General features: G+C 40.2%; 1 protein-coding gene across 1 annotated transcript in view; it reads left to right on the top strand.

The window, feature by feature from the left end:
* WNT7A (Wnt family member 7A) overlaps positions 1-16256 on the top strand; it is a gene marked incomplete at both ends in the record, with an annotated part of 30873 nt that extends 14617 nt beyond the window's left edge. Inside the window, one exon of the mRNA XM_079540117.1 lies at positions 15777-16256. Coding sequence (XP_079396243.1) covers positions 15777-16256 — 480 coding nt within the window. The remainder of the gene's footprint in view (positions 1-15776) is intronic.
* Between the last annotated feature and the right edge of the window lie 2477 nt (positions 16257-18733).

Raw genomic sequence — 18733 nt, 5'->3', positions numbered from 1 at the left:
ATTCCACAAATGGCATCTTGCATCAGCGTTACATCATGTTAAGTATAATGCAATATTATGAGTCACTGTTATAAATCATGGCCACAGGCTACATTAGAAGGCTTTTGCAATTCAAGAGCACATCAAGGTGGATTTTTATTCAGCGTTTGTCATTGGAGGCATACATAGGTGTGCTAACTTTGCAACTCGTCTCCATCCTCTGAATCAGTAGCATCTCAGCTTTCTCTTTCAGCTCCAGAGCATATAGGAGTGCCAAACATGCCTAATAGTGTTACTGTACATACAAAGCAAAGCTACCAGAAACCAGGAGGTATTTCTAAAGTGGATCATGCAATGATCATAACAAAAGGAAGTGTTTAGTATTGTATTCTTTAGGGAAGGCTGTAATAAAGCTGAGGTGAAACATGGGCATTTGGAAAACATGGAGTTGGGGAGTTTTTCTGAGCTATTCTGTAAAGCTCACAGTTATGACACTCAGCCCTTTGCTAGCATCTCTGGCCGCAGGAGGCTGCAGCCACTGAACTTTGCCGAATCTCTTCCAGTTCTCACACAATGTGACCTCACCACATCACTGCCAGGATTCAGTTATCCTGTAGAGGAGGTGGTTTCTTCTGCTTCATTCAAATATGTTTTCCTTTAACTAACCTGCTACAAGAAGTAATGCTAATTCTTGCAGATGAAACTTTTAAAAGGTAATAAGCACTAGCTCATTGTCAGAGAAGAGGCTAATAAAATAGGCTACCAAACAATTTAGCCTTTATAATTTTCACGATGTTCTGGAGATTTAATAGCTCTGCCAGACCTTGGCCTTGATGTGCACGCACAGGCTCTGGTCCTGTCTGTGATGGGCCAGGAAAGGCAGCGAGGGATGGCAGCCTGCAGCCTTGGGCTGTACCTGGGAATGGCTCCAGCCTCCTGATGCTCAGTGCCTGCTGAGTGCAGTGTTAGCAGGGCACCGTCGCTCATCCAGGAGGACAGCGGACCCACGGTGAAGCCAATAATTACTTTCCACATGTACACAGCAGCTGATTTTGGCCTCAAACAATCTCTGCACGTAGCACAGCTGGCTAGTAGTAACCAAACCATGTATTTCTGTATTCAACTGCCTCACAACTCCATCAGAAAGAACATCTCTAATGGCATACACACACCGGAATAAAACTTGCTTGTGTCTGGAGCTGCTGAAAATTACCATAGACTCCAGAGAGTCTAGGAGACCAGCTTGGAGCAGAACAGCACTGGGTGAGGCTGCCCTGATAGTCCTGGCACCAGCAATCAAGTGATATTATAGCATCAGCAACACAGCCTGTTTCTTGACACCCAGAACTCAACGGTGCCCTTGCAATTGCACTTACTATTTTCCAGTTGTTTTTCACTTTCTTTTTTGGCATGGCTACACAAAAGTTCCTGACTTTTGCATTCAGAAGCTTCTGGGTTTTAGAATTAGGGATGCTCTTTAAATACAGAAATGATTAATGACTTTCCTCTTTATTGTTGGATCCTATCTACTGCTGAAACAATCACAGCTGTGGTACATGCCTGATTTAGAGGGGCTAAAAGTTGGAAAGTGTTGTTCAGCAATAACTTTTCTTGCCTTGTTACCAAGTTCCGATTCAGCAGAGTGTAACATGCCCAGGACTGGCTGCAATGCACACTCAAATGCTTGCTCCTTTACATCCAGCCCCCCTAACAGCTTCCTCCCTCACCTGCCCCACAGCCTGGCACCACAGCTCAGCAAAATCAGGAAAGTAGAGTTAAAGTTAAGTAGAGCAAAGTCCTTCCCGACAATTTCTTCACCATACAGTTGCTTTGGGGAGCGGGATTTCCAGCAAGGCCAACCCCAATGCACTGAATGGGAAAACTCTCATTAATATTGGTGGGAGCACAGGACAAAGATGAATGCTTCCAACAGTCCCATCCCCATTGAGTGCTTGCAGTTCACAAGAAGACACTGCTGGGGAACCTCCTAGGTGTGAAAAACCCAATACACAGCTGTGCACTCTCACAGTATTGTGGTTGTATTTGAAAGGATCAAAGTTCTATTTTATAACTTCCCGAATTTTTTTTAAAATAATAGTCTTAAAACAAGACCAAACTTGACAGACAAGCTCTGCATCTTCTCAACAACGCAGAGAGAAGATAAAGGGAACGTTAATGTTAGGCTAAATTATGAGAGGGAATTGGACTACACAAAAACTGTAATCCACAAGAATGAATTTTCATTCCACTTGTCCTCCACTTCCAGCTAATCAGAAATTGTGATACATAGTCCTCCTTGTATTTTGGCTTTTAACTCCCTCTTATATCTCATGTGGTTGAAAGCTGAATTCCTGATTTACGCTGAAGATTAGGGAATGATGAATGCTATCACTTGCCTGCAGTCGCAATTTTAGAGGATTCTGGCATTATGAGCAAAACATGCATTTCATGTATGTGCTTACTAGAGCTGACAATCTGCCATGCTGCCGACAAAGATAGCTGGGTCTGAGGGCCAGGGTCTGTTAATAAATAACAAAGATCTCAAATTCCAGATTTAGTATCACCCACCTTTTATGACTGAAATAATCAGATGCTTGCTTGAACAATTAATTTGCTCAGCAAAGCCACTGGGTGAGTTTCACATTTTTTGACTTCTCTAACTTAATTCAATCCTTCTGTCTGGACAGTTACCAACACTTCCCACAGTGTGTACACCTGTCATTCAGAACCCAGAGGGGAATGTAATAGAAAATATAGCAAAATTAGTTGCAGTATAGGTTATTCAGGTCGTCCTGAAAGACTCCCACAGATTTCAGCACCTTTGATTGAGACTTTAAACTAAGATTACTGATTTGTAATAAACATAGTTGTCACAAAGCATGAGAACTTCAAAGCAAATTTCTTGCTGTGTTTGGATATCAATACCGTAAGCCTTATGCTGACCGTGTACTAAAAATCACAAGACAGAGAGAACAGCATCTATCAACCTTAACTCTGACCATGCTTAGATTTAAGTCAAAGTTGTTGAAAAAATGCCAGAAATACAGAATGAGCAGAGCTGGGTTGCTTCCGTGTTCACCAGGTGACATTTGTCACACTTCACACTGATATACTTGCACGAAGCTAAACACTCCTGTTTGCATACTTGAGGCATTAAAAAACAACTGAAGAACTTACTGGCCAAGTTAGCAAGAAACCGGGGGCCAGACTAGGCTGTTAACTAGGAACAATCTTAGTACACAAGCAGGCACTGATTCTACTATGCAGGGTTTGCACTGAATGATGCTGGAGATCTTACATAGTGCAGTCTCATTATTCTAACAAAGTACAGCCATTCAGTATGCAACCCCATGCTTGTGTTGTTGAATTTCTGCAAACCGTTTTGGGTCAAGAGGGACAGAAACTGCGATCTTCTGCATTTATAACCCAGTTCTCTGGAGCTGAAAGTACCTCCAGAAACGTTCCCAAGAGCCTTGACACGATGACTCAGCAATGTGAACTCATGGTTGGGCTAAACGGAGACATTTGGAACAATGCATTGCAGAGGTTTTGGTAAAGGTGGAAGTTAAACCAAGGTTTGGTCCAAGTGCTATATTAGACAGTTGGTGACAGAAAACTCTGAAATTACAAAGCCCTGAAAGACTCACACAAAGCAATAATTGCTAGAATTTGCTGTACAAATGAAATAGACTTCTGCTTTAATGGAATTTCCAGGTATTTTGAAGTAAACAATTAAATGATCGATTCAGTGAAGAACAGCCTTTTAGTTCAAGGACACAAACAAGGCCTGTTTGGTACTGGAAAAGTGTAGCACGAATCTATTAAAGGATGAGGGTTTCAGGTAATTGCAGAGAGGATGCTTTGCTCTGCATTGCCAATTAGTGCCAAAAGGCACTGGTATTCATTTGTGTTAGGACCGGTTATTGAAATGACCCCAAGCCTTCTGGTACTTAAAAGTGAGCGGTACCACATAGCCTGCATTTGGTCCCCTGAGACAGACGGAATGAAAGCATCAGAAATCACAAACTAAATAAAATCTAAGCCAGTGTTTACTGCTAGTTGCTGTGGCAATAGGCTGTCTTTGTAGTGTCAGCTGGTGGCCTGCTAGGGACATAGCATAAGCATATTAGGTCTTATAAGAAACGAAAGACTACGTGCAGTTATGAGTACAACTATGTGTGCTCTTACAGGACTATTCACACATGAGATTTTAATTGAGTCATAACATACTGTTATCTTTGGGTGTATAAGTCCTGCAGTCATAAAACAATTATCTGTTGACATGGCACAATAGTTAATGCATAAATAAAGAATTTCAATAAGGAGTCAAGAATATTTGTCCAAAAGGCTTGGATTTAGACCTTGGTTAAAAAAGAAAAGATCAAGAAAACATGAACTGTGAAGCAGTGGAGACATCTTCCTGCATAAGCTTGTCCTATGAGCCATGGCAGACTCTTTGCAGATTGCCCCCGGGGTGTAACAATGAGAGCACGCACACTGCCACCTGGAGCTTTTGCAGGATCTTTCTCCTCCCTGTGATCTTTTATTTTTGTGGAAGTTCCTTCACTCTATCCTTTTCGTATTGGGTTGAAAATACTATAAATGTTCAACTGTTTCCAGTGGAGTATAAGTAGACAGAAAAGCAGAAAGGAGACAGGCATCAAATAAAGGCGTAAGCTCTATTTTTTTAGGAAATTGGTCTGAGAAGTTTATATTGTTACTGTCAGGGGAAGTTTAGGCTAAATGGTGTAATCTAACTTTTTCTGGAACATAATGGATCCGAATAACTCTACTAAAGAACACCATAGCATTAAAATATTTTTTTAAATTCTGTATAATGGAGTTACACTTCATATGAAGGTGCCCCACAAAGGGATATTTATAAAATTAATATCTGATTAATACACTGAATGTGTAACAGATGTCCATGGTTTCTGTTATAGAATGGGTAAAGCTGGTGTTTACAAGCTGTTACAAGCATTCTATGATCTTATGATCTAAAGACGTACAGCAACTGATTAACACTCTGTTATCAGTGTTGATGTCAAAGCTCAATTAATAGAAAATAAGTGGCTTACTAAGGGGAACAATTAATGGTATTGCTGGATGTTGGTTTTTAAGTCATCAATAAATAATACACAGCTAGTCAGATCCACTGGCAAAGAGCAAAAGCTATGACTGGTATGGAGGATGAGCTGACTGAGGGTAATAATGTGCTTCAACATACTGCTCTTTAAAAGTGAATTTCTGTTAATATGTGATTACTCACTTGTTAACTAAAAGCTTCAGCTATTGCTAAAATATCTGTTAGAATGAAAAAGAGAAAAATCTAGTATGCAAGACAGAAAGCCAGAGAGGTTTACTTAGACTGCACAGGGAATTGTAAATAAAATTAGGAAATTCCACGTTCTTCTGCATTGGAGGAAATTTTAATTGACAACAGGCCAGAAGATCCACGTTAAAATTCTTGGCCTGGACACGGGCGTGCTAATCTTGGCAGCTGCTAAGCTACAGAGATAGGCTCTGCTGGTAGGATCTTATCTCTGATAAGTGGGAGCTATTTGAAAACATGGAAGCATGGATCTATTGTCCCAACTGCAACTGGAGGGGGAAAACTCTTAGGTATATAATTTGGAAGTCTTCCTTGTGGAAGAGTTATTCCCACCATAATTGTGATATCCCAGAATATCGTAATTAACACTATGTTATTTTATGATGTAAATATTTTGACTCAAAGTGATTTCTCCCTGTGAACCAAACATGAAGATAACTGGTGCTTCTTTCTGGGCTGAAGGAGTTCTTTAAGAAGTTAAGCTAGTTTTTGTAAAGGAAATACTGAGACATTAGCGTAGAAGTACTTTGAGATCACCTGGAAAGCTTGATGGAAAGGTAAATCATCCACTATTTACCAAATATACTGGCTTAGAGAACTGATACTAATTTATTTTTAATCATGAGAAATACTCCTTGCATAGTACTGTTTGCTGTGTACCTAACAGTTAACTCTCATGGTCTGGAATCTAACTAAAAAGCCTATAATTGTGTATGGCCATTGGTTAAAAATATGTGGAAGCAATATGAAGTGATATTATTTTGCAACTAGCGCTCTCGCCAGTATCTGGCTTTATTAGTTTAGCACAAGAGGTGTTTTCTGATGAGTTGTCTGGAACAAGTAAGGCTGTTCGGTTTCTATCACACTTTGGAAACTTTTCTCTTGACAGCTTAAGCATTTGTCAAAACGCTCTACCTGGGTGCTCCCAATTCTTTATTATTCAGTGCCAGCAGCACTTCATCTGAGCGCTTTGCTACCAGTGGGGAGAATTAAATGGAAGATGAAGTTTAGTGGGAATGAGTCAACCCTGTACCATCCCTCACTCTGCGTACATTAGCTGTGACAAGGATGGATTTGAGTTGTGTCATTTCCTGTTTTCCCTACCTTTTTTTCTTCCTCTTCTTTTACCTCAGCAGTGAAGTATTACTCAGGCTATGTGAGATAGCCCAAAGCGATGGCATTGACATCCCTGACTAGCAGAGCAAGGCTGTAACAAAACCTGAGTAACCCCTAAGCCTTTAACCTGTTGTGTTCTCAACTTGAGGAACATAAATAAATTTTGGTTCATCTTATCTAGGAGTACTTCCAATTACTTCTGAATTGGCATCCTAACGCATAAACAGTAGACAGATTTTATTTCTTATTGTTATTTTTTAAGGCACATCACCCTACATCTCGATGCGCTGCCATTTAGAAGCACGGAGTACAAGTGAAGATCACCATCCCAAGATCAAAGCTAAGACCAGATTCACTGGACACAGGATGTTAGAATGATTATATTGATTTTGAAGAGGTCTATGTCTGCAGACATTACTTGGTCAAGATTTAGCTGACTTCATTAGTCTCTGATCCATACAATGAGCTCGTAGAATGAAGCAAGATTAGGGAAAGTGGCATTTTCAATGATGGACATTCATCATCTTTCAAATACATAATACAATATTATACTACACAGATCACAGGCCTGTTTCAGAAGTATTTTGGAGTGATTTTTAATGTGTTACCAGAATGTAAGGAAAGTACATATGATATGCTCAGGGACATGCTTTAGTGGTGGTTGTTAGAGTTAGGGTAATATGGTCAGGTTGCGGTTGGACTTGATGATCTTGAAGGTCTTTTCTAACCTGAGTGGTTCTGTGATTCTGTATAAGAAGAAATGCTACGTTGTCCAAATCCAGAAAAATTGCTGTGTCATTTTCTTTGTAAATCATCGTAGTGTCAGTGAACGTCATGTTGTTTCTCCATTTTCAAAACACCTTCATCATCACCTTTTATTCCCTTTTGGCATGAACAGACTGTCCAGTATGTTTTTGCAGAGGAAGATACATACTATAGAAAACTTAGGTAGTGATAAGAAGGTGAACTAGATAAGATAACCAACAACTCTATCCATAATTCTGTAGCACCATCATCCCATTTTCCAGTCTACTTTAGCTTCATTGTACAGGTAAACCAGACAAGAAGAGTATTTGACAAGCTATAATCCATCATACCCACAGTGTCAGTTTTGCATCCTAGACAGTGCTTCCCTTAATCTCACAACCTTGTTTCAGTCTGGGATTAGGAATTCATACTTTCACTTATACAAATAGCAAGTATAAATTCACATAGAATCATAGAATCTTTTAAGTTGGAAGGGGACCTTTAAAGATCATCTAGTCCAGCTTCCCTGCAATGAACAGAGACAGCTACAGCTCCATCAAATGCCCTGAGCCCGTGCAGCCTGACCTTGAGTGACTCCAGGGACAGGGCATCCACCACCACTCGGGGCAGCCTGTGCCAGTGCCTCACTGCCCTTACTGTAGAAAACTTCTTCCTTATAGCCAATCTAAATCCCCCTTCTTTTAGTTTGAAACGCCCCTTTTTAGTTTGAAACCATTTCCCTTTGTCCTATGCAATGAACCCCACTAAAGAGTCTGTCCGCTTCCTTCTTACATCCCCGTTAGTTACTGAAGGGCTGCTCTCTGGTCTCCCTGGATCCTCCTCTTCTCCAGGCTGAACAGCTCCAGTTATTGAATGGCTCTAAGAAAATTCAACTTCCAATAATTGTAGGTGAAAGCACATTAAAAGAAACCTTTTTTATTTTTTCCAGAACTATTTTTTCCAAACTCCTTTTTATGACTGATTTTTAAACTTCCAACATGATGACACTTACTTGGCACTACATTGATCCAGTCTAATCTTAGGTGATAATGGGTCTCCCAAGAGTTATTTTTTTAACTAGCAAGTAGTTTATCAAACACATTGACAGTTATGTTTTCAAATTATTTCCTTTTTTTTCCTGTTAAAATACTTGTCTTGCTTTTAAATAGAAAAATCTATAGAAACAAAGTACAAGTCAGACCATTCTTGCGGACAGACGTACCAAAAAGGCATCACAGCAGTAACCACTTAAACTCTCAAGATGATTTTCAAGTACAGTGTATTTGTCACTAGCAACTTGGAAAACAAAAAATCCTACACCAAGAACCCCCAATCTCACAACCTATTTGCCAGCAGTTCAGTAGAAACAACACTTTAAGTCCATTTCCTGGTATAAAACTTTATCTAAGCATTAGCTTCGTAATTCATAGTTGAGAAAAGCTTTTATAAAGGACTTCCTGCTAACAGAAGGAAAGGTGGGGAAGAAGGTTTTGTATTTGGTGTTACTCAGAAAAACTTTGTCACCAGCCACATCCCTTAAGAGCATGTGAAACTCAGCCTGAAGCTCATGGTTCCAGCTCATGAACTAATGGTTTCGCTTTACATTTCGATGACCAGAGAGAGAAAGGCGCAGGTACATTCTCTCTGGGGAAAACAGGAATGTGTTCATGAGAGACGTAAAAAGGCAAGGAATCCCACAGACTACCAGCTTGTAGCTGTTATCAGATACGATGCAAATGGAGGGGGTGAGGGAGAATACCTGGCAGGAGACCTGCTCTGAGGAGGGACTGCCTGACGTGGCAGTGTGGATTTCTTTGTGTATCATTCCTTTCAAGTTCATATCAGATTTTGTTGAGCTATTAACATCAGGTGTTGCCACATCGCGCCCACTATCTCCTCCAGCAGTATCTTGATGAAGATAAATAAAAACTGAAGAACCTTATTTGACTTTCAGGGACCATGATTAGATTTGTGGAGCCGTCAGAGAAAAATACTGAGGAACAGGCAAGCAAGATACAGACTTTGAGCCGCATACATGGAATCCACTTTTCTAGATACTTTTGTAAGGCTGAGAGGTTTTGGCAGAAGCTTATCCTAGGAACAGCTAGATGGGATATAAGGTTTTCTCCTAGAGGAACCCCTCAGTGGCAGAAAGCCAAAGTATCATGACACCTTGTTTTATTTCAAAGGGCTGTCCCTGCAGTTTGAAGAAAGGCAAGGGCCATGCCTTGTGGTTAAATTTGAGAAGAGCATTTAATATAGAGTGAGAATCTGTCTCATTATATCTCTGGCACCCTTCCTATCCTATATCCAACTGTTTGTCAAAGGTAACAATTATGAAGGTATACCGTAAGAATTGGTTTTTTTACTGCTGTTTCGTTCTTGGTCTCAGAAGCAGTGATAATAGATTTAATGCACAGCAAGTCTTGAAAGTTAACAGAGCTAAAATAAAAATACATGGGAGAAGATGTTTTTGCTTAATTCCTCTCAGCTTTTACTGGTGCTCTCAGACTTGGGGGTTCATTTGCTATTCTGCACAGCATCAGTCATTGAATGAAGGGTATTAGGTCTTCTGTCCTCTAATTGAAGTGATGCAACTTACCAAGGGAAAGAAAAGAAAATCTCATTTGGCTTGCGCATGCTGACACCACTACGTGAGCAGTGTGACCATTCTGAATGACTAACATCTGTATTTTTCTTTACTCATTTGATACATTGTGGAAATAGAAGCTGTATTTAGAAAATAACTGCTGCATGTGGTCAACTTTACAAAGCTGAAGTAAAGGGCAACTAACGTTTGAGGTGAGAAAGAATCAAAATGATTATCAAACTCTGTAAAGAACGGTGAGGAACCTCCTGCGTTGTGGGAGTGCACAAAAGGTTAAATTTATGAGAGAACAGAATTTATGAACTCTTCATATGAAAAGGAGTTATGAGTTAGAATTTGGAAGAAGTGTTTCTGAACTTTAAAATATTGAAGGTAAATGGTTGTACTGGGTACAAGCTGGGATGTTTCTAGCATTCTGTCATTTATCAGCATTCTCATAGCTGTCTTCATAATTAGTCCTTAGACAGTCTGCATGATTTTCTTTAGACAGATATTTCTAGGAAAATGTAATGGTGATTTGATTGGTCATGTTCTATGCTGATTTCCTGGCCATTTTTTATTAGAAATGGAAAATTTCTTAGAATTTCTTAGAAAAAAGGTTTAAGCTACCAATGGTAGTAGCATTTTGGGATAATCTGTGTAACAAATCCGTCTGATGCTGACTTCAATTTCACATATGATTTTACACAGATTTACTAATGAAAAAATATGAGGAAAAGCCATCATCTCACTGTGCTGATTAAGGCGCTGATGATACAATCAACTGAAATATGAAAGACTGTCTGGAATGAGTCACTTTTAGTGTGGGACACAGTCAATTCCAGACTCATTCACAGTTAGTTTGCCATAAGATATGCAAAAAATGTTTTGTCTTTACAGAACACATTTTACAACAGTTCTATTAATATCGCTACTGGACATCCACTGGTGGTAAATAATCTTTTCGCTCATGTTCTTGCCAAATTTAGATTTCCATGTCACTACTTTTAAAATACACAGTTTCTCACACTTTTTAAAGGTTTTGTAGGGTTTCTCTTTGGCAGCATTTCTCCTTTTATGCTCTTTCATGTTCATTTTTGTTTTCAAGTCAAAAGGCACTAAGTACTATCTTTATTTTCCTCAAATTTCAAAGCTCTGGTGTTAAGACAGTCCTAACAAGTTACTTAAATGGTTGTATTGTTTTGAGATTATTGTCACACTTAAATGAAATTAGTGGCAGAGTAATTTTCTACTTATTTTAAGTAGATAGAGATAGCTCTTTTTCAGCCTGCATGTGCATTCTTTGCCTCTGTCTTTGAGGAGAGCTTATGAACAGGAAGGGACCAACTTTTATACAGTCTGATAGCAATAAGACAAGAGGGAATGGTGGCTTTAAACAGAAAGGAGATTTAGATGAGATGTTAGGAGAAAATTGTTTACTCAAAGAGAGGTGAGGCACTGGCACTGCTTCCCAGAGAGCTGTCCTTCTGTGTTCTTCTCCAGCGTGAAAAATTCAGTTTTGTCGGTGGTTTTGTTTTCTCTGATCTCTAGTAGAGATGCATCTGCAAGCCCTTATAGGAGACAGGTATTTCCTGATCAGGTGATGCAACATCAGATGAAATTGAGAGAGTTTATGGTCCCAGTAAGATAGAAATCAGTATCCACTGTCTCCCTGTTTGTATATGCTTCACACATAGACTGGAGTTAGAGTTATTTCTGATGCTGCACTAACGGGTCCCTGGCCTCAAGCACTATGATATTGGTACCACGCTGTGAGGCAGGAGTGTCTGTGCGAAATCTTGGTGAAGAATGCCCTGCAGGTGTGATGGTTGAGTATATTTCATGCTTTTAAGTCAGGACAGCTTTGGCATTGAGTCTTCAGTGTTCTGGTGAAGCGTTGTGCTTCAGCATTACCTGTCCACACTGGGGAGCACATTGTGCTCCAGGCTGCCCTGGAAGATGCATTTAGGAAGCCGTATGTTCTTCAGTATTGAGCACCCAGGGAGGTACGCAGCACGGACTGGATCAGTTATGAGCCAGAAGGGATGCTGAGCTGAGAAAACCCATTGCAGAAGGGAAACCAGCTTTCTGACCGTGTCAGCCACACAGCCACGTCTGCGTTTGCTGAAACCCACACACCCAATCCCCTTTAGTTCCTGCTGCTCCAACGGCTCTCCAGGGCTTCAGCTTGCCACCCTCACCTGACACACCCTACAGATTTTCTACAAAACTAAAGGCAAAGAAAAAACATGTTATGTTCCTTATGGCAGTGCCCAAAGGTACTATATCTGAAGATAACATCAACAGAGAGAGCCAGCGCAAGTTCTCTTCTCACAAACTATTTCCCAGAGGCTAATGGCAAAGGAGAGAGAAAGAGAGAAACAAGTACTGACAGTTTACCATAGGAACTCAAAGAAAAAGTGGACAAAGCTAAAAGAACTCCAGCTCTTTGTTACCACCTAATCCAGTTTAGAGCACTCGCTGGTGCATACGTTTACTTTCCAAGGCTAACGGAGCTGGATATTGTCATTTGGTAAGAAACAGAGGAAATAGATATAAAATTTGTCACCCTTCAAGCCTCGTACACTTTAGGAAAATCAGTCTGCAACATACATGAAGTCTTAATCTAACATGAAAAGTATGAGCTGCTGGCTAAAACCTCCAAAGGAGCAAATCCTGTTTTCAAAAGATTCAGTGTTTCCTCTTTTTAACACAGTCTGAGTGCTGAAGAGAAGGGGTAGAGTGCTTCTTTTGGCTCATGGAAACCACAGGGAAGGCATCCTGTTCCTACCCAAAGAGTACTTTCAAAAAAAGAGTCCAGGTACTAAATATCACAGTGCAACGAAATTATGAAATCACCATTACCAGCTTTTGCCTGGGACAGATGGTTCAAACTACATGTAGCCTATTTTCTAATGCTATAAAAGCAAATTAATCTCCAGCTAGATTTGCAAAATGCTGCACTGAAAGAAACTGCAAGGAGGATGTATGAAAAAGAACAAAACCAATACAAGGGTTTGTGAGTGGGAGGCTGAGAGTCTGGGCTAGGAGAGTCAGAGATGGAAAGTTTGATGGCATAGTGCAGTAGGCCCAAATTAGGCAGTTGTATTTGAGTGATTTTAGCATGTTTCCTCAGAAATGCAACCCCAATAGGTGCCAGTAGAAATGGGAGAGTTAGCTAGAACATCTTAGAAAGTATTATGTAAAAAAAACCACAAAAGCCATCAAAACTCTTTCCCATCTGTCTGTCTGTTCCCTGCCTACACCCCCATGTGTTTTTTGTCACCTAAAAGGGACCCATAGAGCTTGGGTTCAACTAGTATTGGTCAAACTTCCCATCTTCAGGTGAAGCGAGCCCGTTTAACTGCCTGTATCCAGCCCCGGATGAGACCAGAAATCCAGTGGCTGGTTGGGGATGGCATTTTGTCGCCTGGAGCACAAGGCCAGCACACAGCACACAGTAGTCTGGTTCTGGACCACTCCAGCTGCTTGCTCAGCTCTTTTCAGGGGCACTGCTCATTCTCCCAGAGATCCCTGTCTGTAAGTGGGATGTAATGAAATAAACCAAAAGGCAATATAGGCTATGTACACTTTAGGAAAGAAAAGCTCTACCTGCACAGACGGCATTAGGCCATTATGTCGTTTGTATTAATGTTTCAAGTCAATTGGGAGGATTTGAATGTTAGAAATATTTTGTTGCAAGTTTGAACATCTGACCAGCTATAAGACCAGACATTTGAACGCAAGCAGTGATTGAATTAGAACCCAGAAATGTATCCCTGGCTAGTTTCAAATTAAAAAAAGGAGAGCTTTAAAAAAGGTACAAATGAGACTAAAAGAATTTATGTTATTTTTCCGGTTACTGTGCTATAACTCCTTTTCTGTCTCCTAATCTATCTTCTAAGCATACTACCTTATGAATGAGTGAGCAATAAAAGAAGTATGCAGTGGTTGAGAGAGAAACTCAAGATAACAAGATAATGCAAAACGTAAGCCAAAGTCTGAGCAGAACTACAAGTTAAGATGTAGATCTGAATATAAAAGTTTCTTGCATCTGAGTTTTATGGGCAGCCATTGGGTGGATGGTTTGCCTAGAAATTTAATTTTAAAACAGTAGCACATAATGTGATACCATACAGGCTAAGTTCACAGCCATCAAAATCTTAGATATGTACTTTGTAGGGGTTTTTACAGTATTCCTGTACTGACACATCACTGGATGGACTGAAATAAAACCAAAGCCATTTTAATGCCTTTGAAATCTTTTTTTTTTTTTTTTTTTCACTGAAAAGGGGCAGAGGAAGAACAGTGAATTAAGAAAACAGGTGCATACTAACCTAAGGTTAGGTAATAGCAATTCCTGTGCCTCGGTGACATAAAGAACAGCCATGAATAATAAGCTAGTAGAAAGCAGCTGGTGTCTGCATGGAAAGTTTTCCTAACGTCTAAGCCTAAAAGTGGGGGATTATAGCAAAAGGTTAATTCAGATTTCCATGTCACTGACCTCCCTCCTGCCTTCCAGGCTGCCCAGGTTTGGGACTGCACAGATCTGCTGAGAATTGTTGGGAAAAAATATGAGGCCACACCCTGAACACAGATAATCCCCCACCGGGCTTCCCGCTACTGCTATCTGCCTGGCCAGGCAGAATGCAATCGGAATTGTTCTGTTCTCTTTGCAAGCCAACACCAGTGGGAAATTAATTGCTTGAATGATTCTCTCAATTAGTATGTTCTCTAGCACTAGCATAGTATAGCCATGAAGTGAGGGCAGCTATCGGGCTCAGGACAAACAGCAGGGTTTAAGTTGGCATCCAGTTCTAGTTGGCTGTGACTGGGGCTGGTAAGCAAAAAGCAGGAGGGAGAAGATACAGGGATAAAGTTTCAAGGAATATGAAGGATGAAGGGAACACGAAGCTTGTTACTGTCAAAAGGGAAGTAGTGACAACTCAGTCTTAAACATAAGACGTAACATAGAAGAGAATGTGAGACAGGGTGGAGCAAGTCATGATATTAATATTTTGAGAAGCTTTTACATTATTACGGAGGTAGATTTTTATTTCTTTTGTTAACAAGAATCAGTGGCAAAACATGAATGGAATTCCTTCTCTTTACTCTTACTCCTCATGCTTTAAGACAAAGCCAGTTTTCTTGAAGAGTAGCCTGGGCATTTTTTATGCTCCATTATCCATATGAGAGATAGCAAAATGCTCTAAAGCTTCCAGAAAGAACTGGGAAGACTGTGTTAAACTATACATTAAGCAAAGGCAAATTTAAGGCTATGGTATACTGAAATAGTACCTAAGATTTCCAAACTGGAGCACTAACTTGCAACACTTTGAACAGATGATGCCTGCAGGAATGACTGCTCAACTCTGCTGATCAGCGTGGCACCAACAGAAGGATAAGCATTGATAGCATTTATCTGCTTGTTCGCAACTTGCTCCAGCTTACACCATTTTCAGGTCAAAGAACCAAAATGTGCTTTATTCTGGAATCTCTATTTGCAAAAATTAAGGTCTGGTATCTGTTGCTGAGTTCAAAGGGAATTCTGCATTTAGTGTTTTGTGTAAAGTTGCAGTTGTAAAGGTGGGCTTTTCTGCTAGTTCCTTACTTTGCTGCCATATGCCAAAAGTTGAACAGACAAATCTGAAGCACAGTACACAGTAAAAGTCTTTGGCAAATGAAGGAGAACAAAAGCTGTAGTTAATAAGGATCTCAATTTACCCTTGGCCCATAGGCTATGAAATTAGGCAGTCACCTTCCCTGCTTAACCCAAATTGCAAGTGGAGAATTGGCTTTGCATGTAGAGCTCAGCTGATACCTGCAACAGCATCTCCAGGAAAGCAGAACCCACAGCTTTGGTGGGAACCCAGCTTATGTCTGGTGACAGTTTATGATGGAGAACAAACTCCTCCACGTGCATCAGATAACCCTGGTTTTGGTTTTTTTTCCACTTTGATTTTTAAAAGCGTCTAGTTTTTATTAATGCATCATTCTTTGTTCTTCCAAATCCAGATTCTGGAAGAGAACATGAAGTTAGAGTGCAAATGCCATGGGGTCTCGGGATCCTGTACCACTAAGACATGCTGGACAACTCTGCCGAAATTCCGGGAGCTGGGCTACATCCTTAAGGACAAATACAACGAAGCAGTTCAAGTGGAGCCAGTGAGGGCAAGTCGCAACAAGCGTCCAACCTTCCTCAAAATAAAGAAGCCACTTTCGTATCGCAAACCCATGGATACAGATTTAGTGTACATAGAAAAATCTCCCAATTATTGTGAAGAAGACCCCGTCACAGGCAGCGTGGGAACGCAGGGGAGGATGTGCAACAAGACGGCCCAGCAGTCCAATGGCTGCGACCTGATGTGCTGCGGTCGAGGTTACAACACACACCAGTACTCGAGAGTGTGGCAGTGCAACTGCAAATTTCATTGGTGCTGCTATGTTAAATGTAACACGTGCAGTGAAAGAACAGAAGTATATACCTGTAAGTGAGTCCGTGGCTGGACAGGCTGACCGTGTCCCTGCCATGAGTACATTTGCACATGCGCTCAACAAACCTACACTAGACCGTAGCAAAGACCTGCTCTCCCAGAAGAAATGCTGATGAATGGATCCCTGTCTTTTCTTCTCACGTTTGTGGATACATATTTCAGACTCTTAACAAAAGTCAGCCAAGAAACAAATAATAAAACCTCAAACTCCACTAAGCCCCCTGCCACATGAAACGGAGAGATGACTTCAATTTATCTGCGCTTCTATAGCAAAAAAGCAGTGACTGCCTTGTGAAGAGACACCGGAGAAAATTTTGTGACCACGGCAATGAACTCTTGGTTTGGAAAAAAAGATGGTCAAAAACTTGTGTGTAGAAGGAGCAGGGAGAGTGGGGGACAAACCCTCAGACACGGGCTTTGCACAGGAGGCGATGGACAGTGCCCCGCTGTGACTCGCCCAAGTGAGTGTGCGGATGATACAGATGTAGGCTTCTACACGTGTGAAAAGCTTCTGCTGGTCTTGCCCATCTTTCCACTTCATAACACTTGCTACAGCGAGCAGAACTGTTGAAATTTTCTGTAGACACTGCTTTATCTACCTTTTGTGTGCGTGTGCGTGCTGCAGATTTAGCACAGGGATTTGGGACACGTGGGACATAATAATAGCAATATTTAACAATTTATTCAGATAAAACTAATATTAATTTATTTAATTAAAAAGAACTCTGCCGACATTTTTGGAACTATTCTGCAATTAAAGTAGATAGCTTGCTTTCTTTGTGGAATAATTTTCTAGAAACAGCAAGGTAAAACTGGAGCTGTATATATCGTTCTTTCCTAGGATATTTCTAATAGTTGGACTTGCAGGATGTGTACTAGATGTTTAAGTACAAAAGTTGGCATTTTATATATATATATGTACATACACAAACACACTGAATTATTTTTTTTTTTTCCCCTGTTTGCTGCTAGTTGTCTGGAACAAAAGGTAGTGGTAAGGGTTGCAAATCTTTACCAAGTTTTTTTTTTTTTTTTTTCCTTCAATTAAAGAAAGAAACATTAATAAAATCCTGTTTGAAATATGTCTAAAAATAAGAAACTCCAGACAAACTTCCATCTTTTGGAAAATCAACCATAGGATAAGAGAGTATATTTTGTAAGAGACTATTTTTATATAAATATTTTATTTATACTACGTCTGCTTGTTCAACCTGTACTTTTTCTCAAAACAGGCATACAATTTGTAATTCTTAGGCTATTTAACAGAGAAAGGCTAATTAGCTTGTGGACACAACAGCAGCAAGCTGGATACATTCAGCTGCAATTGGTGGATGTGTCAGAAAGCAGAATGAACTTTCTCTCCGGATGTGTGTACAAACTGGCTCTTTTCCTGCAGCTCAATCTGCAGAATTTGCAAAACAAGAACATGGTATGTAGCATCAATTTTGTCACATGGCTTGAATTCATGATTGGTATTAACTGGATGCTCACTTATCCCATTCAGGAAAAAAAATCCGAATTAGCTTCCCACATGCATCAGTCATTAAACTCTGGCGTTATGACTAGCAAATGTGCTGTGTGTGCTGTCAGTTAAACCTCTATATTGTGTTACTGTCAAATTTGATTTTAATCAGTGGAAGACTGTAGACTGTGACTGTAAAAACTAGCGTGATACACATCGTCTGCTTCTCATAGATAGGATACAATGCTTACTTTTTGTCCAACTCTCTTTGGCATTTACATTATTCTTTCCTCCAAAAGGCCGGAGCTCAAAAACCCAAAAAAACACCTAGGCAAATTTAAAGACTGCTCTCTTGTTTTTCAGAGCCCAGTTAAACCTTCTTCTGTTCCCTTTATGGCATTTCCTTTTTCATCACTGTTCATTTCTCCAGATATAAGAGAAGCAAGTATTTTTCTGCTTTTGGAAGCTTTCTGTTCCTCCTGCTGGATTCTTTTGTGGCTGATAAAAACAATCCAATTTCAATTTTTTTTTTTTTTTCCCCCCATTGGGTAAGAAACGTGGCCCAAAGTTAATGATAATGCTGATAATACAGGATCTCACACCTTTAATGAGGCATCAGTAAGGGCAACAAACCAGTAGGCAGTATGCACCACATTCACTGATTCCTGTTAGTAACAGCAAGTGTGGCAAGGAATAGGTGACACACATCTTGGCACCAATCCTCTTTCTAAGGCATAACTCCCATCTAATACTGCAATGGGGAGAACTGTCAGAAAACTTTTTGACACAAAACATCCAGAAGTACTTTAAGAGATGCTGCAGTTTCAGTAGGATAGCCTGACCTTTCAGAAGCTGTCTGAATGTGACATGGCTTTCTTTCAAACTCCCTCTCACGTATATTCATATAAGAACAAAAGCCCAAGCAGTTTCCTTGCAGTGCATAGCTGGAATTAAATATGGTTTTTGCAGACCTGCCACTTAACATGTCGTATAATTTTTCTGTTATTCATGAAAGG

This window comes from Tetrao urogallus (genome assembly GCF_951394365.1).
Source record: "Tetrao urogallus genome assembly, chromosome: 10".
NCBI lineage: Eukaryota > Metazoa > Chordata > Aves > Galliformes > Phasianidae > Tetrao > Tetrao urogallus.
This window is presented reverse-complemented; position numbering and strand designations above follow the sequence as displayed.